Source organism: Mustelus asterias, chromosome 15 (assembly GCF_964213995.1).
Source record: "Mustelus asterias chromosome 15, sMusAst1.hap1.1, whole genome shotgun sequence".
Lineage (NCBI taxonomy): Eukaryota > Metazoa > Chordata > Chondrichthyes > Carcharhiniformes > Triakidae > Mustelus > Mustelus asterias.
In genome coordinates this window covers 56,203,775-56,227,975 of record NC_135815.1, presented here as the reverse complement: position 1 = coordinate 56,227,975, position 24,201 = coordinate 56,203,775, and the positions used below count along the sequence as shown (strand labels likewise).

General features: G+C 42.5%; 1 protein-coding gene across 8 annotated transcripts in view; it reads left to right on the top strand.

The window, feature by feature from the left end:
- The window catches only part of usp34 (ubiquitin specific peptidase 34), a 257,669-nt gene that overhangs the window by 45,772 nt on the left and 187,696 nt on the right, over positions 1-24,201 (top strand). For all 8 annotated transcript variants that reach the window (XM_078229924.1, XM_078229920.1, XM_078229926.1 and 5 more), the window contains exons 6-7: positions 22,616-22,683; positions 22,839-23,031. In XM_078229924.1, coding sequence (XP_078086050.1) covers positions 22,616-22,683; positions 22,839-23,031 — 261 coding nt within the window. The remainder of the gene's footprint in view (positions 1-22,615; positions 22,684-22,838; positions 23,032-24,201) is intronic.

Sequence of the window (24,201 nt, the reverse complement as noted above, 5' to 3'; positions counted from 1 at the left end):
TCTAAGACTGTGGCAAGGATAGAAACTGATTAAAGGGATTCAGACATGGAGCTTGATGAAAGATGAGCACGAATTTGAAAGGTGACAACACATTCAAGGATTTTGGAGAGGAAGGGGAAGTTAGAGATGAGGTGGCAGTTTGCAAGGATGCAGAGGTTAAAGGTTTGTTTTGAGACAAGCTGTGATGGCTACAGATTTAAAAGAGGGGGGCACAATGGGCCTGTGGGGAAGGAGTCTTCAATATTATTGGCTATAATAGGAGCTAGGAAGGGAAGTTAGGTGGTCAGCAGTCTAATAAATCTGGGAGAAACAAGTAGGTCTAGTGGACAGGATGAACACAGAGGGCAAGGGATGGGTGAGAAGCAGGAGAAAGATGCAAGCTCAGCTAAGGGAGGAAGGGATCTTGGAGGAAGTTTGGCTTTGTGGCTGGGGAAGGAAGGAAAATGTATACAAATTGCTTAGATGGTCTTAAACCTAGCGACAAAGACATCCATGAGTTCTTTGTACTTGTTGGAGGTGAGGATGGGTGAGATGAGGGAGAGGGGTTTAAGAGAATGTTTTGCGGTAGAGAAAAGAAGCTGGGGGTGATCTTTGCATTCAAGGATGATCTCAAAATAGTGAGCAATTTTAAAGGATGAGGGCAGAGCCCACGGGTGCTTTTATGTAGTCGATTCAGATCTAGCAGGGAATGGCTAACAAGTTGACTGCTAGGCCTGTTCAAGTCTGCTTCCTTTGTACTTGAGAGCGGAGTTGAGACAGCACCAGAGAAGAGTCAAGGTGAGAGAGATTAATGGTCTAGTCAAAGATGGAGGTGAGGGTATGGTTGAGCAGATCAATAGCTGTAGAAATGTCATTGTGTGGAGGACCAATGACTGAACAGTTGAGATTTTGTAATTGTAAGTGAATTAGGAGAGATTTTTTTTAAGAAGCGAGCACAAAAAGGGGTAGAATTGGGACGGTGAAGTGGGATAAGCATGGAGAGTGATGAAGGAAATGATCTGATTTGGCTTTGTGTTTGACATGATGAGAATAATGTGCAATGGCAAGGTCAAGGGATGTCTGTGAATATGGGTTTGAGAGTTTATAGATGAAGAAATTAAGGGAGAATAGGAGAATTGAGGTCGGGTTTGAAATTGCCAAGGATGGGAAGGAACTTGATGTAGAGGCTGAGGGAGGAAAGCCTCCAAGGGAAAGTGGGATAAATATTTAACATAAAATAAGCAAAGCTGTTCTCATTAGCAGGTGACAAGGGTCACAAATTTAAGGGCTGAAATTCTCCCAAAAACATTTAGTGTTGAATTCACAGGAAAACTGGAGTAATTCACGCTGGGAGTGGGAGTTCACAGTAGAATCTCCCACATTCTGTGCAATGCAGAGGCCACCAGCGTGAATATCATTAGGTTTCAGGGGGCCGGGAGGCTGAAACCAGTGGACTTCTGCGTATGCGCTTGCGCATACAACTGCCCCTGAACTGTCAGCCTCCCCGTTTGCTGGCCAGCTCAATCACTGGTCATTAAATGGGGAAGCTAACAGTTCGGGGCTGGCAAGCACACCGCTCAGCCCGTCCGGATCACTGGCCTGCCTCCTGTCCTGGCCGATCGATATGCAGAGTGGCAGCAGGACCCCCATGCCCGCTGATTGCCCCAGGGCCAATGGGCAGTGCCAAGGTGCCCCCTGGGCATGGGCACCTTGCCTTTAGGCAGGGCTGGGGGAATAGGCTGGCACTGCCATGGTGCCCATAACCAGGGGGCACCAACCCCCACCATGTGACCCCCCTGAGGGGGAGAAATGTGGACCTACTGTAAACCCCACTGGAGTGAAACACTCTGGGGGTAGGAGAGGCTAGTGGGCCTGGAGAATTTAGTCCTGGGCCCGCTAATTACATTTAAATTATATTAACAGATTTAAATAACTTACCTGGTCTTTCCACCGGTTTCCAGCGCGGATCTGATGGTGTCATAAATCCAGTGCTGGGAGATGGCTTGCGGCGGGAACACATGCGTGAATCCCGCCCATGCCCAGCCATGAGATTCTCCCACCCTGCTGCGCTAGAAAATTAGCGTGGCGGGGTGGGAGAATCGTGCCCAAGCTTTTTTATGCAGCAAGTGGTAATGACCTTGTACTCGCTGCCTAAGCGGGTGCTGGAAGGAGAGACACTTAATAATTTGAAATAGAAATTGGATGGGCACTTGAGGGAAGTAAACTTGTAGGGCTATGGGATAGAGTGGAGGAATAGGCCTGACTGGATTGCTCTGCAGAGAGTTGGCATGGACTTGATGGGCTGACTATATTAGTTCACTCATCCTTTAGAATATACAATTCTAAGTAATTCATTCATCTGTTGTCTTCACTCACAAATGTGTGTAATCCTATACAGGATTACATTTTAGAAATTTGGGGTGGGGGGGTGGGAAGAATCATCTTGTATAATCTGTATATAATCATTCATTTTGAAAATCTGTAGAACACAGTTTTGTAATCACCATTTTGATCATAACTCAATCAGGTGTGCATTGTTGAGGAGGGTCTAAATCACAGCTCCCTTGTCTATATCACACACTTGTTTAACCTTTTCTGGATTTTGCAGTGGTAAAGACAGTGAAATTGTCAGCATTCACCGTCATTATGCCACTGAAATTGACAGCAACTTTGGGAGTATGTATATGTGAAGAATAGCGTGCAAATCCAGAGGTTTCAGTCAGTGATTCTATGCTTCTGCAGAGGGTGCATTGTTGTAGAAGACACCTCTAGTTCCCGAGTCCAATTCTGAAGCAATGAGTGAACTGATGAAACTTCCTTCTTTTACACTTAGTCTCGCTCTTTCAAACCCTTGAAAATGTTGCAAAATATTGAATAACATGTAACTAGGATTTTAAAGGAGTACTAAGTTCACAGTTGCTGCTAAACCCCCCTCGATGGCCCTGAAATGCAAATTTAAATTTTTGGAATGTCAAATTTCTCCATTATAATAAAAATCCAGGTTTTAATTTTTTTAAAGTATGTTTATAATATTTCTGATTCTACCCTCATCATTTATTTTGCTATCTGAAATTTTAAATTTAAATTGAAAGGATTTAGTGCTTTCAACTTCCTGGTTTGCTGTCGATGAGAATACTTCTATCTGATCAACTGCTTACCATGCTTGCTGCCATCATTGCTGCTGTTTACCTGGGAATCCCTGTTCCTTGGCAGCAGATTGAAACCATTGTCATGAAAGGTGATTCTGCACTAAGATGGTTAGATTTCTGTGTACAGCTTTCTTCAAGGTCTCTGGCGAGCACAGTTCCTTCACTGTCGATTGCAAAATCCATTTTTTAAATCTTTTGTGCTCTCTCATGATCTTGCATCATGAGAAGGATATATCCTTCTCTGAAAACTGCTTTTTGCAATGTGTACATTTTATGTCAGCATTTTGCATTAATAAATTCCTATGCCCACAATTTGAATGGAAACTGCCTTTGTAAGTTTCTTGTAGTGTAATTTTACCTGTTCCTCTTTGTGACACTCCATCACCACCAATGGTGAGAGGGTGTAATTGCAGTATGACAAGTTTGCATAGCCAGTTTCCATTAATAAGGATGGATAAAATAATTTATACTCTGTCCTTGTTTTTATATTTCCATTGTATGATGCTACCTAGTTTTGACTTGTGGTTGTGTAATTCCATTGGAAATCAGTTTGTAATGTTACAATACTGTGCCTTTAAAAATATATTTTAGTTATGTTTCTATGCAAGATGTTTCTAGCAGTCCCTTCCATTTTACGGGTGCCGTTCTGTCTACGATCCTATTCTGACTACAATCTGCATCCTGTATGTTACTGCAGTAGTATAATTGCTTCTAATTGCTAGAATATTTGTTTTAATCTGAACTAATGCTGTTCTCCTGTTCTTGGTATTCCCCTGGGATTTGCATAGTGGGGCTTGATTGGGATGATTGACAGGTATGGTCATATGATGGAGTGAAGCTAAGCCTACATGGAGTATCAAGCTAAGTTGCTATTTTTGAGTTGAAAGAGAAGAGTGTCTCTCTTTCCCCTCTCTGCAGTTGAAGACTGAAATTCTGCCGTATGAGAGTGGACCTTTCTCTGAAAGTTGATGTTCTGGAAGCTGCAGAGGCAGAGCTATCCCTTTCCGTCTCTGAAGTCTGCAGACTGGGAACTTCCAGAGACTAGGTTTACTCCTCTGATGTTTTGCTGTGTTGAGGATATATCCTTCTCTGAAAACTGCTGTTTGCAATTGCTGCCGAGGCCAACATTTATTGCCAAATTCAAATTAGTAATAGGTGTGGGCCACCAACTTGAACTGCTCTCGTCCATGTGGTGAAGATACTACTGCAGTGCAATTGGGTAGAGAGTTTCAGGATTTTGACTGAGCGACAATGAAGGGATAGTTATATATTTCCAAGTCAGGATGGTGTGTGACTTGAAAGTGTGGTGTTTCTTTGTGCCTGCTGCCCTTGTCCTTCCACGTGATAGAGGTTACAGATTTGGGAGCTACTGTCAAAGCAGCTTGACAAGTTCATATAATCATAGAATCCCTACATTGCAGAAGGAGGCCATTTGACTCATCGAGCCTGTACCGACAATAATCCCCACTCAGGCTGTATCCCCATAAACCCACGTATTTACCCCGATAATCCCCCTGACACTAAGGGCCAATTCAGCATAGCCAATCCACGTAACCTGCACGTCTTTGAACTGTGGGAGGAAACTAGAGCACCTGGAAGAAACCCACGCAGACACAGGGAGGACGTGCAGGCTTCACACAGTCACCCAAGGATGGAATTGAACCTGGGTCCCTGGCGCTGTGAGGCAGCAGTGCTAACCACTATACCACTGTGCCACCATGCCACCCGTTACTGTGAAATGTGTAGATGGTACACACTGCAGCCACTTTGCAGTGCTGATTTGATTTGATTTATTATTGTCGCATGTATTTGTGTACAGTGAAAAGTATTGTTTCTTGCAACTGCACAATAGTTGCAAAATTTGCATCTGACCGCATCCAAGAAACCAGTTAACCTAAATTGGCTGCAACATTTAAAATCTGCGCCTCAAGGAAAACCAAAGGACACTTAACTGTATATTGTTTTAAGTCTCTTTTTTGGACTCTAACTTCCCTTTTTTCTGATATCTGTGTGATGTTGAGTTATTATTTTCTTAGGTTTAATGATTAATGAATGTTCATTTTCTTTAACTCAAAACATGTTTGATTGGCTCTTTATTGATCACTGCATAAATAGTTAAATGCATTTTGATTTAGAAAAGACATATCCTTATGAGAAAGATATTTAATCCTATGTTGTGACCAACCGAAGAGATTGACAAGAGAGAAGCCAGTTCACCACTCCTCACCTGATCATAACAGTTGCTCTATTTGAATGCATTGCAGTTGCTGTGATACTAGGACTATGCAGACCCAGGCGCCACTTCTAAACTTTGAGAACCAAATCACCATGAGAATGTTATTAAACGTAGTTGGGTATAAACCAAGGACAAACCACCATGATACATTAATATAAAAGCAATATATTGCAGATGCTGGATAGAACAAAAGAACAAAGAAATTTACAGCACAGGAACAGGCCCTTCGGCCCTCCAAGCCTGCACCGACCATGCTGCCCGACTTAAGTAAAACCCCCTAATCTTCTGGGGACCACATCTCTCTATTCCCATCCTATTCATGTACTTGTCAAGGCGCCCCTTAAAAGTCATTACCATATCCGCATCCATTACCTGCCCCGGCAATGAGTTCCAGACACCCACTACTCTCTGTGTAAAAAATCTGCTTCGTACATCTCCTTTAAACCTTGCCCCTCACACCTTAAACCTATGCCCCCTAGTAATTGACTCTTCCACCCTGGGAAAAAGCTTCCGACTATCCACTCTGTCCATGCCTCTCATAATCTTGTAGACTTCTATCAGGTCTCCCCTCGACCTCTGTAGCTCCAGTGAGAACAAACCAAGTTTCTCCAACCTCTCCTCATAGGTAATGCCCTCCATACTAGGCAACATCCTGGTAAATCTTTTCTGTACCCTCTCCAAAGCCTCCACATTCTTCTGGTAGTGTGGCGACCAGAATTGAACGCTATATTCCAAGTGTGGCCTAACTAAGGTTCTATAAAGCTGCAACATGACTTGCCAATTTTTAAACTCAATACCCTGGCCGATGAAGGCATGCCATATGCCTTCTTGACTACCTTCTCCACCTGCTTTGCCACTTTCAGTGACCTGTGTACCTGTACACCCAGATCCCTTTGCCTATCAATACTCCTAAGGGTTCTGCCATTTACTGTATATTTCCTATCTATATTAGACCTTCCAAAATGCATTACCTCACATTTGTCCGGATTAAACTCCATCTGCCATCTCTCTGTCCAAGTCTCTAACTGAACTATATCCTGCTGTATCCTCTGATGGTCCTCATCGCTATCCGCAAATCCACCTTTGTGTCGTCTGCAAACTTACTAATCAATCCAGTTACGTTTTCCTCCATTTATGTTTGTTTGTGATTTATATAAATGATCTGGAAGAAGGTGTAACTGGGTTGATCAGTAAGTTTGCGGGCGCCACGAAAATGGCTGCACTTGCAGATAGTGAGGAACATTGTCAGAGGCTACAGAAGGATATAGATAGGCTGGAAATTTGGGCAAAGAAATGGCAGATGGAGTTCAATCCAGATAAATGCGAAGTGATGCATTTTGGTAGAACTGACGTGGGGGGGGGAGCTATACGATAAATGGCAGAACCATAAAGGGTGTAGATACGCAGAGGGACCTGGGTGTGCAAGTCCACAGATCCTTGAAGGTGACGTCACAGGTGGAGAAGGCAGTGAATAAGGCATATGGCATGATTGCCTTTATAGGACGGGGCATTGAGTATAAAAGTTGGGGTCTGCTGTTGCAGTTGTATAGAACGTTGGTTCGGCCGCATTTGGAATACTGCACCCAGTTCTGGTCGCCACACTACCAGAAGGACGTGGAGGCTTTAGAGAGAGTGCAGCGGAGGTTTACCAGGATGTTGCATGGTATGGAAGGGCTTAGTTATAAGGAGAGATTGGGTAAACTGGGGTTGTTCTCACTGGAAAGACGGAAGATGAGGGGTGACCTAATAGAGGTGTATAAAATTATGAAAGGCATAGATAGGGTGAACAGTGGGAAGCTTTTTCCCAGGTCGGTGGTGATGTTCACGAGGGGTCATAGGTTCAAGGTGAGGGGGGGAAGGTTTAACACGGATATCAGAAGGACGCATTTTACACAGAGGGTGGTGGGGGCCTGGAATGCGCTGTCGGGCAAGGTGGTGTAGGCGGACACACTGGGAACGTTTAAGACTTATCTAGATAGCCACATGAACAGAGTGGGAATGGAGGGATACAAAAGAATGGTCTAGTTTGGACCAGGGAGCGGCGTGGGCTTGGAGGGCCGAAGGGCCTGTTCCTGTGCTTTTTGTTCTTTGTTCTTTGTATATTACAAACAGCAAAGGTCCCAGCACTGATCCCTAAGGAACACCACTTGTCACAGCCCTCCATTCAGAAACGCACCCTTCCACTGCTACCCTCTGTCGTCTTTGACCGAGCCAGTTTTGTATTTTGTATAGCTGAAATAAAAACCAAAAATCCTGAAAAATTCAGGTCTGGCAGCATCTTTTCAAATTGTAGGATCCTGTCACTGTATGGAGCTGCTTAGCAGGATTATCACCATGCACTCCACTGGAGCTTCTTGAGGCATACTGCAACTTCTTGTTTTTGGCACAAGTGCCAGTGCTATTGTGGCCCTCAGTAGCAATCAATGTCTTGACTCTTGCGTCATGTAAAAATCTAAGAACTATCACCTAACAGCATCCACCTCATATGGCTGGAGTGTTTCAAGAAGGCAGACCAACATCACCTTTTCGGACAACTAGGGACAGGCAATAAATGGCACCTTCTCTTGATTTGGACATCACTGATAATGAATGAAAAATGTGAAATCTGTGACCTAATGAGCTCTTCCATTTGGATGGCTCATTTTTCATTCCTATATGGAATTTAAACTACAGTCAAAATAAATGCCAGGCAGATTACCTAATATCCCCATCCCTAAGTGTTAGATGTCATAATTGGGCTAATTATTAGCTTAATAATTGGCTTTGTAACCCATTTCAAATGAAGCTTTCGTGCCCTTGCTGTCTATTTGGTAAAATTTCCGTGTCACTGGAATTTTGAGTACTTGAATTAATAGTCTTAATTTCGTAGTGAAGTGAGATCTTCTGAAGTAAACACAGGCTAAGCTAGTACTCCAAAAATAGGCTGCAAGTCTGCAATTGAAAGTGAACACAAAATTGATTTTTGAAAGAAAGCACCGCTGATTGAACTATGTAAGGCAATGCTATGATTATATTATCCGCAAGGTATTATGATAGTCCACAGTACTGGTTTGTTACTTAGCAACTGCTAGAACACTGATTAAGAGAAAGCCAAACACACACAACTGTGGTTAGCAGATTTTGAGTAAAATTCAGTTGACCTTTAATTTGCCAGTGAGGGCAAAGGGTTGGCTTTAGACCTGTCTAGCTGGTTGCTTAGACTTTACAGATGGGTTAGTTATTAGATTTTGCCATCTTGTGTGTAATATGTCTTTGGGAGAAAATGTCAGCAAGTGATTCCCTTTTGTTCATGGCCCATAACATGATTGGAATTTAAAGGCAAAGAGTTGGTGGAACAAAATATTCTATAATTTTGTATAAGTAGAAGTGTTTTCTTCGTCTCTGAAACTCTGTTTTGTATGGAATATAGGTAAGAAAATGTTGTTTGCTGATATTTATTTAAAATTTTATTCCCATTTCCCTTTAAATTCTTGCTTTTTTAACTAGGGTAGAGCTCCATAAATATTGGCAGCCCTCCAGTAATTCACTCATTCTTCATGTAACTCATAATGTGATTGGTTATTTGCAATGGGGGGAATTTCAGAATTACCATGTATTCACTTGTCTACCTGCATTTTCCAACAATAGTAGAGGATACAGTGACCTACAGGTTATAGTGCTAAAAAAGAATAACTCATAAATTGTGAATTTAATTGAATTACTAATTTGTATAATAGCACCAGAGAAATTACCAAGAAGGCTAATGCATCTGATTCATTTAATGTCCTTCAGGGACCTACGTACTCTGACAGACCTACGTACTCTGACAAACTGTGTAGTAAATTCTTATTGCCCTCTGAAACTACTTATTCATTCATGGGGTGAAGGCATCACCTGGCTACGCCAGCATTTATTGCCCATTTCTAATTACCCTTGAAAAGATGGTGGTGTGTTGCCGCCTTGAACTGCTGCAGTCAGTGTACATTCTCTGTGCTGTTAGGGAGGGAGTTCCAGGATTTTGACCCAGTGAAGGAATGTCATTATATTTCCAGGTTGGGCAACTTTCAGGTGGTGGTGTTCCCAGATGGTCTGCTGCCATGTCCTTCTAGATGGTAGTGGTTAAAGGTTTGAAAGAAACTGTCAAAGGAGTCTTGGTGAATTGCTGCAATCATACGAAGTAGAGCAGAGGTAGGCCAATCGGCCCTCGAGCCTGCTCTGCCATTCAATAAGGTCATGGCTGATCTGTTTGTGTTGAGTTCCACATGCTTCATCTACCCACTTTAACTTTTGATTCCCTTGCCCATTAAGAATCAATTTACCTCTGCCTTAAATATTCAGTGAACTTGCTTCCACTGCCTTCTGGGGCAGAGTGCTCCAAAGTTGCGCAACCCTCTGAGAGAAAATAATCTCATCTCTGTCCTATAAGGATGACCCCTAATTTTAAAACAGTACGTGCTTACTTCTGGACTTGCCCTCTAGTGCATCTTATAGATTTTGCACATCGCTGCCATTATGTGTTGGCGATGGAGGGATGAATGTTTTTGGGTGGGATGCCATTCAAGTGGATTGCTTTGTCGTGAATAGTGTCAAGCTTCTTGAGTGTTGTTGGAACTGCATTCATTCAGGTAAATGGAGGGTATGCCATCACACGCCTGATGTGTGCCTTGTAGATGGTTGACATGCTTTGAGGAATGAGGAGCTGAGGTACTTGCCGCATGATTCCTAGATTCTGAGCTGCTCTTGTAGCCACAGTATTTATGTGGCCCATCCAGTTCAGTTTTTGATCAATGGTAGTGCCTAGAATATTGATAGTGGGGATTTCGGTGATAATGCTAGTGAATCCAAAGATGTGCGGGTTAGGTTGATTGGCCATGCTAAAATTGCCCTTAGTGTTCTGGGATGTGTAGATTAGAGGGATTAGTGGGTAAAATATGTAGGGATATGGGGGTAGGGCCTGGGTGGGATTGTGGTCGGTGCAGACTCGATGGGCCGAATGGCCTCTTTCTGTACTGTAGGGTTTCTATGATTTCTATGAATGTCAAGGAACGGTGGTTAGATTCTTTCTCAAGAGGCTAAGGAAATTCGGCATGTCTAACATGATTCAGCAATTTCTACAGATGCACCATTGAAGGCATCCTTTCTGGATGTATCACAGCTAGGTATGGCTCTTGCTCTGACCAAGACCGCAAGAAACTACAAAGGGTTGTGAATGTAACCCAGTCTATCATACAAACCAACCACTCATCCATTGACTCCATCTACACTTCCTGCTGCCTTGGAAAAGCAGCCAGCATAATCAAGGACCTTACGCACCCCTGACAAGCTCTCTTTCACCTTCCGTCGGGAAAAAGATACAAAAGTACCAACTCAAGAACTCAACTTCTCAAGAACAGCTTCTTCCCTGCTGCCGTCAAACTTTTGAATGGCCCTATCATATATAAAGTTGATCTTTCTCTTCACCTTATCTGTAACTGCAACACTATATTCTGCACCCTCTCCTTTCCTTCTCTCCTATGTACCCTATTAACAGTATGTTTTTGTCTGTATAGCACACAAGAAACAATTTATTGTATCCTAATACATGTGTCAATAAATCAAATCTTGTTGACTATGGTTATTGTCTGGCACATGCATGGCACGAATATTACTTGCCTCTTGACAGACCAAGCCTGGTTATTGTCCAGGTCTTGCTGCATTTGGACATAGATTTCCTTCAGCGTTTGAGGAGTCGTGAATGGTGCTGTACATTGTGCAGCCGTCCACAAACATCCCCACTTCTGACTTTATGATGGCCAGAAAATCGGTGATGAAGCAGCTGAAGATGGTTGGGCTTGGGACATTACTCTGAGGAGCTTTTGCAGTGATGCCCTGCACTAAGATGATTGACGTAGAACAACCACAACCAGCCTTTGCACTAGCTATGACTCCAATCAGTGGAAAGTTTTCCCCCTGATTTCCATTGACTCCAATTTGTTAGGGCTCCTTGATTTCACACTTGGTCAAATGCTGCTTGTGGATGGGGATATTTGTGGAGCCTCCTCCAATGAGTTGTTTAATTGTCTACCACCACCATTCACCAGGACTGCAGAACTTGAATTTTATATGTTGATTGTGGAATTGCTTAGCTCTGTCTATTACATGCTGCTTTACTGTTTGGTATGCTAGTAGTCCTGTGTTGTAGCTTTACCAAGTTGGCACCTCAATTTTAGGTATGACTGGTGCTGCTCCTGGCTTGCTCTCCGGCACTCTTCATTGAACCAGGATTGATCCCCTTGCTTGGTGGTAATGGTCTGAGAGTTGGGGTATGACGGGCAAGAAAGCTATAGATTGTGGTTGAGTACAAGTTTAAGAACAGCCCCTCGAGTCTGCTCTGCCATTCAATACAATCATGGATGATCTTGTCTCTGCCTGAACTCCACTTTCCCGCCCATTCTCCATAACCATTTAACCCATGACTAATTAAAAATCTGTCTATCTGCTCAAATTTGCTAGTTGTTCCGGCATCCCCCACGAATTCCACGGATTCACTACTCTTTGAGAGAAGTAGTTTCTCTTCATCTCAGTTTTAGGATAAGGGGTAGCAGATTTAAAACAATGAACTCTTGTTCTAGTACGCCCCAGAAAAGTAAGCATCCACTCTATGTCTACTTTGCCAATACCTTTTATCAACCTATATACTGGCACGGTGGCACAGTGGTTAGCACTGCTCCCTCACAGTGCCAGGAACCTAGGTTCAATTCCGGACTTGGGTCACTGTCTGTGTGGAGTTTGCACATTCTCCCTATGTTTGTGTGGGTTTCCTCTGGGTGCACTGATTTCCTCCCACAGTCCAAAGATGTGTGGGTTATGTGCATTGGCCATGCTAAATTGACCCTAGTGTCAGGGATTAGCAGGGTAAATATGTGGGCTTATGGGAATAGGACCTGAGTGGAATTGTGGCCAGTGCAAACTTGATGGACCGAATGGCCTCCTTCTGCACTGTAGGGATTCTATGATACCCGATTAGATCTCCTCTCATTCTTCTAAATTCTATATAATCCTCCGAGATCACTTTGCTCTTCCAGTTTTGAGCTCTTAAACCTCCCTGATTTTCATTGCTCCACCAATGGCAGCTGCTTTGGCCCTAATCTCTGGAATTCCCGGTCTCAAACTCTGTACCCTCTTCCACTTTTTCTTCTTGAAGATACTCCCAATAATCTACCTCTTTGACGAAACCTTTGAGCAAGTGACCTGTAATTTGATGTCGAATTTTATTAATTTTCCTGTGAAGCACTGACATTTTGCTAACAACGCTATGTAGATGCAAATTGCAAGATAGTTTCTGCTGATAACTTAAGTTATCAGGTAGACCACTGAAGAAGTTGGGTACTCTTTTAAGTTGACATTTTAGAATGTGGTTCCTGGTATGCACAGAACTAACCCTTCTGTTTGGCATGCTGCTTTGGTTTTCTTGTCCTTCCTATTTATTGCCGACTTGGGGTTACTGATCAGCTTTGCGTGTTTGGTTGTTTTCTGTTTTTTCTTTTGATGGGCTGGTGCAGAATAGGTTGTTGCAAATTCAGTGTGAAAGGTGAAAACAGCTTGCCTTCCCACCTTAACTGCTCCAAACTGCCTTTTTGTCCACCTGCATAGCCTGAGTGCTTCTTGGTTCAACTCTTCCTGACACACCTCAGATTGTTATCTCATCCTTGTTGGTTCTTAGCTTACAAAAGGTGAAGGAGAGTGAAGGACAACAGCTTGTATGAATGTAATAAATGGAAGGATATTGAATGAGATAGAAGTGGAGGAAGATGACCAGTGTTAAGACTTGTGAGCAAATAGCTGTATCATGTCTTTAGCTGTGAGTAAGAGGATCTCAATTCTTTTGCAGAGTTGATATAAAAATCAATTGAAAAATGCTGGATTAGTCTGTAATCAAGCCCAAGTTTTTAAAACTGCAGAAGCAAAATAATTGCCCTCCCAAGAAATCTGGCAGTGACACTTAAACCATTCTTATTTCCTTATGCTAACTGACTTGTTTCCTAATCAGAAACATCTTCACAGCCTTTCAGAATGGTGCACAGTCCTTCGTAAAGCTCCTGTTTCATCCACTTCCTCACACCCACTCTAGAAACGCAAATCTCTTCTGTTTCCACCAAAGGACTGGGACAGTTTACAAACCTAACCCCTGGGGAATTGAAGGGTTGGGAAACTGAACCAACTACATTTGTGCTGCAGTGCTTTTCTTTACTGATTTTAGTACATCACCAAAAATTTCCGCTTTTCAGTGCGATGCTTTCCAATAGGCCATGACAAAAGTTTAGTAACTGGTAATTAGCCAACTAGAAAAGTAAAGAAAATATGAAGTATTATTATTAAAGAAATACGTTGGTATAATGACGCTCTTCATGTGGGCCATGATAAGATACTCGTTACTTCAAAAAATTTGATACTTAAACTCACCACAGAATGTTGGGGCTTGTCTGAAGTTAATGAAGGAACTAATTTGACACCATTTAAGGTCCATCCATATCTAGACATGTATTTAATGTTGAGCTTTAAGCTGCCAGCGATTTTCTGCCCCTGCCCTCCACTCTTTGGTAGAAATGACTGAGACCCAGGATGTCAGGTTTTCTCGCGTTTTATGTGACATTGCAGCTCTGCACGTATTTAAAGAGGCCTGTCAGATAATGAAAAGAGGGGAAAAAATTGCCCTTTTCATGAGGTATCCCATTATTGGTGTAATTACTGTACAGCATGAAACAACAAGTCAGGCACCATGGGCGGCACGGTAGCACAGTGGTTAGCACTGCTGCTTCACAGCTCCAGGGTCCCGGGTGTAATTACTGTACAGCATGAAACAACAAGTCAGGCACCATGGGCGGCACGGTAGCACAGTGGTTAGCACTGCTGCTTCACAGCTCCAGGGTCCCGGGTTCGATTCCCGGCTCGGGTCACTGTCTGTGTGGAGTTTGCACATTCTCCTCGTGTCTGCGTGGGTTTTCTCCGGGTGCTCCGGTTTCCTCCCACAGTCCAAAGATGTGTGGGTTAGGTTGATTGGCCAGGTTTAAAAAAAAAAAATTGCCCCTTGGAGTCCTGGGATGTGTAGGTTAGAGGGATTAGCGGGTAAAATATGTGGGGGTAGGGCCTGGGTGGGATTGTGGTCGGTGCAGACTCGATGGGCTGAATGGCCTCCTTCTGCACTATAGGGTTTCTATGATTTCTATGATTTCTATGCCAAGAGGCTTGCTAGGACTGGCAATTATCTATCCTAGAGCATATATAGGAAGACACTTCCAGGGGAAGCTGTACTTTAATAAGAATACAATCGGCTAGAAATGTTAAAAGGGGACCTTAAGCCACATTCTAATGCTCACAGGGTCTTGTTGGTGGTCAGTGAAGGGAACTGCACCCTCACTTCATGCATGATGGTCATTTCAGTCGAGCATTCAGTGACTATTACCCAGATGCACTGAAAGTCTGCAATCAGCAAGTCACGTCATGTTCTGCAAGGCTTCATTACCTGTGATATGTCCTCAGCATGGCAAAGGGTGAAACCTTTGACATACTGCAGGATTATTGGATTCTCCAAAGGGTAGGGAATCCTGATAGAATCCATGTGTGAAGCATCATTGCATACATCAACAGGAAAGAGTACCATTTGTGAAGTGAGGTAAAGCTTTGTGATGCCCAACTGGATTACAAATGTCAATGCAGCTCGCTCAGGAAATTGAGATGATTCTGTCATCAGAGTGTGGCAAGTATCCTGATGGATCTTGGGTGGTGACGCCTTGCCTCCGACTCCCTACTGATGAATCAATAATGAAAGGTATGCCTGCACACACAGTAAGTAGTGGAGAGCATGGTAGTGGCAATGAACTCAGGCTTTCAGTGCCAGAACAGACTGTGGGTAGGCCTGTGCTCACCGAACAAAGTGGTGAGGATTATGGTCATATGCTGTGCACAGTATAATTTCTTCCTGCCGAAAGGATTGTTCTCAAGCAAGAAGACGTTATGCGTGTGGAATTTGCCGAAGTGGAGGCTTAAAATCTAGATGCTCCTGGAGCAGTAGTTTGTGTCACCCCATGGTTATAGAGGTTAAGGTAGCTCAATTACTTAGAAAACAAGGAAAGCACACAAATGGACAAGCAAAATTGACAGTGAACTTTTATTGCAGCATAACTGGTGTGATAATTAGTGGAAAAATTTAAATATAGGTTATCAGGCATTTTCTACTCTAGGAGCAAAGTTGTAATGTGACACTTGAAGTTTTCAAACTATTCCAACTGATTTCTGAATCAATGATTTAAGGGCAGCAGCAATAATAATATAACTAAAATAATTATGATATAAGTATCAATAAACAACATTAATTGAACACTGCTTTTTAAAATTGCTTTGTGGTGCTTTTTTATTCAAAGTTCCTAAACCAACTTTTCTCCAGTTAGTGTCATTTCAGACACACATCATAGACATGGTGACTGGTCCAAGGCCACCTTTGTACATCAACATTTCCCAATCTGTCACCATTTAAATAATACTCGGTCATTCTGTGGATAAAATAAGAGCAGGAATAGGTCATTTGGCATCTCAAACATGCTCCACCATTCAATATGATACTCTATCTCAATGCCATATTCCCACCCTCTTCCCATACCCCTTGATGCCTTTAGTGTCTGGAAATCTAACTCCTCCTCAAATGTATTCAGTGACTTGGCCTCTATAGCCTTCTATAGTAGAGGATTCCACAGGTTCACCACCCTCTGAATGAAGGAATCTCTCATGTCAGTCATAAATTACCTGCGCCATATCCTGAGACTGTGACCACTTGTTCCAGACCACCTAGCCAGTGAAACATCATCCCTGCATCCAGCCTTGTCAGAATTTTATGTTTCAGAGATTCCCTCTTCTGAACTCCAGGGAATACAGGCCTAATTGACTCAAACTATCCTCGAACAACAATCCTGCCATGTCAAAAATCAAGCTGGTGAACTCTTGCTGCACTTTTATGACAAGTATATCCTTTCTTGGACGTGCACTCAGATCCTGTGCGGATCAGCTGGTGGGGGTATTCACAGACATCTTCAACCTCTCTTTACAACAATCAGAGGTCCCTATCTGCTTCAAGAAGAGAACCATCATCCCGGTACCTAAGAAAAACCAAGCAGCGTGCCTCAATGACTATCAGCCGATGGCTCTGACATCATCATTATGAAGTGCTTCAAAAGGTTAGTCACGGCATGAATCAGTTCCAGCCTCCTGGACTAACTGGATCCAGTACAGTTTGCCTACCACCGCAACAGGTCCACAGCAGTCGCCATTTCCCTGGCCCTGCACTCAACCCTGGAACACGTAGATAACAAGGACGCCGATGTCAGACTTCTATTTATTGACTACAGCTCAGCCTTCAACACTATTATTCCCACGAAACTCATCTCCAAACTCTGTGGCCTGGGCCTCGGCTCCTCCCTCTGCGACTGGATCCTGAACTTCCTAACTCACAGACCACAATCAGTAAGGATAGGCAACAACAACTTTTCCACGATCATCCTCAACACCAGTGCCCCACAAGGCTGTGTTCTCAGCCCCCTACTATACGCCTTGTACAACTATGACTGTGCGGCCAAATTCCCCTCCAATTTGATTTTCAAGTTTGCTGATGACATCACCGTAGTGGGTCGCATCTCAAACAACGACGAGACAGAGTACAGGAATGAGATAGAGGAACTGGTGTGGCAACAATTATCTCTTCCTCAATGTCAACAAAACGAAGGCGATTGTCATCGACTTCAGGAAGCGTAAAGGAGGACATGCCCCTGTCTATATCAATGGGGACGAAGCAGAAAGGGTCAAGAGCTTCAAGCTTTTAGGTGTCCAGATCACCAACAACCTGTCCTGGTCACCCCATGCCGACACTATAGTTAAGGAAGCCCACCAACTTTCTCAGAAAACCAAGGAAATTTGGCACATCAGCTACAACTCTGACCAACTTTTACAGATGCACCATAGAAAGCATTCCTTCTGGTTGTATCACAGCTTGGTATGGCGCCTGCTCTACCCAAGACCGCAAGAAATTACAAAAGGTCATGAATGTAGCCCAATCCATCACGCAAACCAGCCTCCCGTCCATTGACTCTCAACACTTCCTGCTGCCTCGGCAAAGCAACCAGCATAATTAAGGACCCCACGCACCCCGGACATTCTCTCTTCCATCTTCTTCCGTCGGGAAAAAGATACAAAAGTCTTAAGGTCACGTACCAACCAACTCAAGAACAGCTTCTTCCCTGCTGCCGTCAGACTTTTGAATGGGCTTACCTTGCATTAAGTTGATCTTTCTCTACACCCTAGCTATGACTGTAACACTACATTCTGCACTCTCTCGTTTCCTTCTCTATGAATGGTATGTTTTGTCTGTATAGCACGCAAGAAGCAATACTTTTCACTATGTTAATACATGTGACAAATCAAAAATTCTTGAGTAAGGAGATTAAAACTACATACAATACTCTAGATGTGGTCTTGCCAAGTCCTTGTATAGCTGTAGTAAGACATCCTTGCTCTTGTACTCAAATCCTCTTGTAATGAAGGCTAACATGCCATTTGCTTTTCTAACTGCTTGCTGTATCTGCATGCTTGTTTTCAGTGACTGGTATACGAGGGCAGCTTTGTACATTAGCATTTCCCAATCTATTACCATTTAAATCATACTCTGCCATTTTGTGGATAACATTATACTGTATCTGCTATGCGTTTGCCCACTCAACTTGCCTAAATCGCCTTGAAGCCTCTTTGCATCCTCCTCGCCACTCACATTCCCACCTAATTTTGTGTTGTCAGCAAACTTGGAAGTATTCATTTCTTATCTAAATTATATGTTTATATTGTGTATATAGTTGGTGCCCAAGCACTGATCCCTGCATTACCTCACTAGTCACTGCCTGCCACTCTGAGACCCATTTATTCCTAAATTCTCAATCCATGCTAATATATATTACCCCCAATCCCATGTACTTTAATTTTGTACACTAAATTTCTATGTGGGACTTTATCAAAAGCTTTCTGAAAGTCCAAATGCACCACATCCACTGATTCTCCCTTATCTACTCTATTAGATATGTCCTCAACAAATTGCAGTAAGTTTGTCAGACATCGAAGGGGTTGAAATCACTGAGTGCAGCAGGGTTCCCCTGTGAATTGAATACAGCACAGTTCCCTGGGCAGCTGCTCTGGAGGTGTTTCTGTGCTGTTCCCACAGTTACAGATGGGCTGCACAAACGAGCTGAAAAAGGTACAGGAGAATGGGAACTCTAACCACAAGAGGGTAGCCATAACAGCAGGTTTGAATGATGTAGCCATGTGGGCATGCTTTGTTAGTAATTAATTATTATAATTGGGCAAGTATATAGAGGCTGTAACTGGTTAACTATATTCACCTAAATTAAGTAATCAGAACGAGTTGTAAATGGTTATCAGTGACTTCAGAAGAAATGTATACTTGTGCTTGGTATATGTCCAAGGTTGTGTAGGTTAGGTGGTTTGGCCATGGTAAATGTCCAGGGTTATGGGGATAGTGCGGTGGGGGGAGTATGGGCTGGGCCTGGGTAAAATGTCCATGCAGACTCGATGGGCCGAATGTTCTCCTCCTGCACGGTCGGGATTCTATGGTTCTACATGCAAATTACATGCAAGATAACTGCTCAAGCAATGTATCACTCAAGATGTTTGTACACCACCTCATGGAGGCAGACTTCCCTGCTATAGCTTGAATAAAGGCCGATTTTAAAACACCGAAAGCTTTATCTGCGATATCAAGAGAAACAAAGTATGAGTTCATTGGATAGTGGTGAAGATCCCTAACAAATATGATTTCCCTTTCATAAATTCATGTTGACTTTGTTTAATCCTGTTATTTTCTAAGTGCCCTGTTATCACATCACATTCTTTATAATGAATTCTTTATAATAAACACTTTCCCTACTACTTAGGCTAACCAGTCAGTAATTCCCTGTTTTCTCCCTCCCTCCTCATTTGTCCCCTCCAATCTGCTGGGACTGTTCCGGAATCTATAGAATTTTGAAAGATAACGATCAAGGCACCCACAATTTCCCTGGATACTACCCTTTTAGTACCCTGATGTTGATTATGAGGCCTTTGGGATTTATTGGCTTTCAGTTCCATGAATTTCTCTCGCACTATTTTTTACTAACACACATTTCCTTCAATTCCTCCTCCTCGCTGGACCCTTGGTTACCCAGCATTTCTGGGTTGTTATTTTGTCGTCTTCAAAAGAAAGTAGTCATTTAATTGCTCTGCCATTTCCTTTTCTCCATTGTAAATTCTCTTGTTTCAGTTTGAGGGAGTTTTCTTTTTACAATCTAAGAGAAGCTTTTACAGTCTACTTTTATGTTCCTGACAAGTTTACTCCATACTCTATTTTTGCTCTCCTTGATCAATCTCCTTGTCCTCCTTTGCTGAATTCTAAAGCGCTTCCAATACTTGGACTTGTGACTTTATCGAGCAATTTTATGATTTGTCTTTGGATCTAATAATATTCTTAATTTATTTTGGTAGCCTTCATTGGGCTACTTTTCCTGTTGTGATTTTGTGCCAGAAAGGAATCTATAACTGATGCAATGCGTACATTCATTCCTTTAAATATTAGCCATTGCCTATCCACCGTCATTCCTTTGAATGAAGTTCCTGAATATATTGTTGCCAACTCTCCTCTCATACCATTATAGTTTCCTTTGCTTAGATTTGGGAACCTAGTTTCTGATTGGGCTACTTCACTTTCCATGCTAATAAAGAATTCTATTCTAGTCACTCTTTCCTAAAGGACCCTGCACAACATAATTATTAATTAACCCCATCTCATTGTGCAATACCAAATCCAGGGTAGCCTGTTCCCTATTCCATTCCTTGATGTATTTGTCTAAAAATACATCTTGCATGCACTCCAGGAAATCATCTGCCGCAGTATTATTAATTTGGCTTTCCCTGTCTGTATGTAGATTAAAGTCACCCATGATTACTGTAGCACCCTTGTTACATGCATCCCAAATTTCTTGTTTAATAACGTCCCCTACCTTACCACTACTGTTTGGAGGCCAATAGAAAACTCAATTTCTGCCACCTTGTTGCTTCTTGGATCCATTAAGACTAATCTTGATTTTCTGAGCCAATATCTTTTAGCTATTACACTGATTTCATCCTTTAATAACACCACCCCAGCTTCTTTTTGCCTGTCCTTCCTTAATATCAAATACCCTTGGATATTCAGTTCCTAGCCCTGGTCACCCTGAAGCCATGTCTCTGGAAGTGCAATCGTATCTTATCTGTTTACATCTATTTGCACCGTTAATTAATCTACATTATTGAGAATGCTCAGTGCATTCAGATGCCATGTCTTTAGACTTGCCTTTTTAACATTTTTAGTCTTTGTTTTTTGAACTATGGCCATTATTAAAGAAGGGTTGTAGAGAGAAACCAGGGAACTACAGACCAGTAACTCTCACGTCAGTGGTCGGGAAACTATTGGAGAAAATTCTGAAGAAGAGCATCCATCTCCACTTGGAAAGGCAAGGCTTGATCAGGGATAGTCAGCATAGCTTCGTCAGAGGGAGGTCATGCCTAACGAATTAGATTGAATTTTTTGAGGAGATAACCAGTTGTATAGATGAAGGTAATACACTTGATATAGTTTATATGGATTTCAGCAAAGCTTTTGACAAGGTCCCACATGGGAGACTTGTAAGGAAGTCAAATGCACATGGGATACAGGGTAATTTGATAAAGTGGACTCAATTGGCTCAGTTGTAGAAGACAGAGGGTGATGACAAAAGACTACTTTAGTGACTGGAAGCCAGTGTCCAGTGGCGTACCACAGGGATTTGTGTTGAGTACTCTATTATTCATCATTTATATGAACGACATAGATGTCCATGTAGGGGGATAGGATTAGTAAGTTTGCGAATGACACAAAGATTGGCTAGGTGGTTAACAGTGAGGTTGAGTGTCTTAGGTTACAAGAAGATATACACGGAATGGTCAAATGGGCAGATAAGTGGCAGATGGCATTTAACCCTGAAAAATGTGAGGTACTACACTTTGGAAGGAGTAATTTGACAAGGAAGTATTCAGTGAATGGCATGACACTAGGAAGTTCTGTGGGACAAAGTGACCATGACGTGTTTGTCTATAGATCTCTGAAGATGGAAGGGCATGTCAGTAGGGTGGTGGAAAAGGCATATTGGATACTTGCCTTTATCAATTGAGGCAAAGGTTACAAAAGCAGGGAAGTCATGTTGGAGTTGTATAGAACTTTGGTGAGGTCAGAGTACTGTGTACAGTTCTGGTCGCCACATTATAGGAAGGATGTGATTGTACTGGAGGGGGTGCAGAGGAGATTCACCAAGATGCAGTGTGGGGTGGAACATTTAAGTTATGAAGAGAGGTTGGACAGGCTTGGGTTGTTTTCATTGGAGCAGAAAAGCCTGAGGGGTGGCCTGATTGAGGGGCATGGGCAGAGTGTATAGGGAGCAGCTGTTCCCCTTAGTTGAAGGGTCTGTCTTGAGGGGACATGGGTTCATGGTGAAGGACAGGAGGCATAGGGGGGATGTGAGGAAAAACCTTTTTACCCAGAGAGTGGTGATGGTCTGAAATGTGCAGCTTGGGAGGATGGTGGAGGCAAGTTGCTTCTCATCCTTTAAAAAGTATCTGGATGAGTATTTGGCACGTCATAACATTCAAGGCTATGGGCCAAGTGCTGGTAAATGGGATTAGGGGGGGAGGAGAGGTGTTTGTTGTTATCGGTACAGACTTGATGGGCTGAAGGGCCTCTTTTGCATTGTATCATTCTGAGTTGCTGCTAACCCTTGTTTCATTGGGTCTTCCACTTTTGCTTTTTTCCCCTCTTTGTAATAATAATTGGATCAGGAGCTGTGTCTTCACTTATGCAATCAGGTCAGATCTTTTCTTGGTCAGCTCTGATGCTCTGCCGAGGGCACTATGCAGTTTCCATCTTGCTCTTCCACCAACCTGCACAAAATAACTGGTTAAATGGGAAAGACCAAGTCTTAATTAACAGCTGACGCTGTTTGTTGCCTTTCTGCGACATATGCTGGCCTATGATTTTTTGCACTTTCAAAAGTCCTTAACTGATCTTATTTGAAGTTGAAAGTGACAGTTAATGTTTTTAGTGTGGCAGAGCACCAATGTGTTTGCAAAATAATATTGTACTTTTATGGAAGGATTTGTTACTGAATTGCAACAATATGTTTTGTTTATGTTGCAGATCAGGATATGGTTACACATCCCTGCTGTTATGCAGCATGTTATACCCTTTAGAACTTATGTTATAAGGTGAGTGATTAGATTAATTATACTTAGGATAGCTTTTATATTCATAGTTGACCTTTGAATATTTCATTAAAATTAACATAGTTTTATTTGGAAAAATACCAAGGTTTTTATTCAAAAAATAATATCTTGTATTTCTTTTACATGTTCAAATCCAGGTATCTGTGTAAACTTTCAGACCAGGAATTGCGACAAAGTGCTGCACGCAACATGGCAGATTTAATGTGGAGTACGGTTAAGGAACCCTTGGATACGGCACTGTGTTTTGACAAAGAAAGTTTGGATCTTGCATTCAAGTACTTCATGTCACCAACTCTAACTATGAGGTTGGCTGGACTGAGTCAGATTACAGTAAGTTGTCAACTTGTAAATATCGATTAGTTCGCTGAAAACTGATTTCTTTGTGACCTACAATTGATTTTGGGTAGTTGCTGCATTTTATTATAGTCTCCAAATTTGCTGTTTGAAAAAAAATGCTTTCATTTAGAATTGCATAGGAACTATATCACAGATACAGGCCTTTCATTCTCACGGGTTCATGCAGGTGTTTATGCTCCATACCAGCCTCCTCAGCCGCTCCACCCCCACCCCATTTAACTCAGCATAACCTAATCCTTTCTCCATTCATGTTTATCTAGCTTCCACTTCAATGCTTTTATGTTATTTGCCTCGATTATGTTTTGTGGAAACGGGTTTATTTGTCATATGAGGAACGGTTGAGGAGTCTGGGTCTATACTCGATCAAGTTTAGAAGGATGAGGGGCGGATCTCATTGAAACTTACAGAATACTGAGAGGCTTAGACAGAGTGGATGTGGAGAGGATGTTTCCACTGGTGGGAGAGACTAGAACTTGAGGGCACAACCTCAGTGTTAAAGGACGCTCCTTTAAAACTGAGATGAGGAGGAATTTCTTCAGCCAGAGGGTGATAAAACTGTGGAACTCATTGCCACAGAGGGCTATGGAGGCCAGGTCATTGGATATCTTTAAGACAGAGATAGATAGATAGGTTCTTGATCAATAAGGGGATCCAGAGTTACGGGGAGAAGGCAGGAGAATGGGGATGGGAATCATCAGCCATGATTGAATGGCCGAATAGCCTAATTCTGCTCCTATATCTTATGGTCTTATGGAGTTTTGCGTTCTACCCACTGTGGGTAGAAGCTTCTCCTGAATTCCTCATTGGATTTATTTGTGCCTACTTTAATATTTTGGTTTCTTTCGCACACAAAAACACCTCCATCTACTCTATCAAACCTCTTCATAATCTTAAAGACCTCAATGGCTCGCTGCTCAGCTTTTTTTCTGGAGTAAAGATCCCCAGCTTAGCCTTCCCTGATGAGTACATTCTCTTCATTCAGCTACCATCTTCGTGAATCTTTTTTGCACCGTCTCCAATGTTTTCATATCCTTTTTACAATATGGTGACCTGAACTGTGTGCAGTACTTGGAGTGTGCTCGAACTGAAGTTCTATATAGGTTTAACATAGATTCTCTGCTTTTCAATTCCATCGCTCTAGAA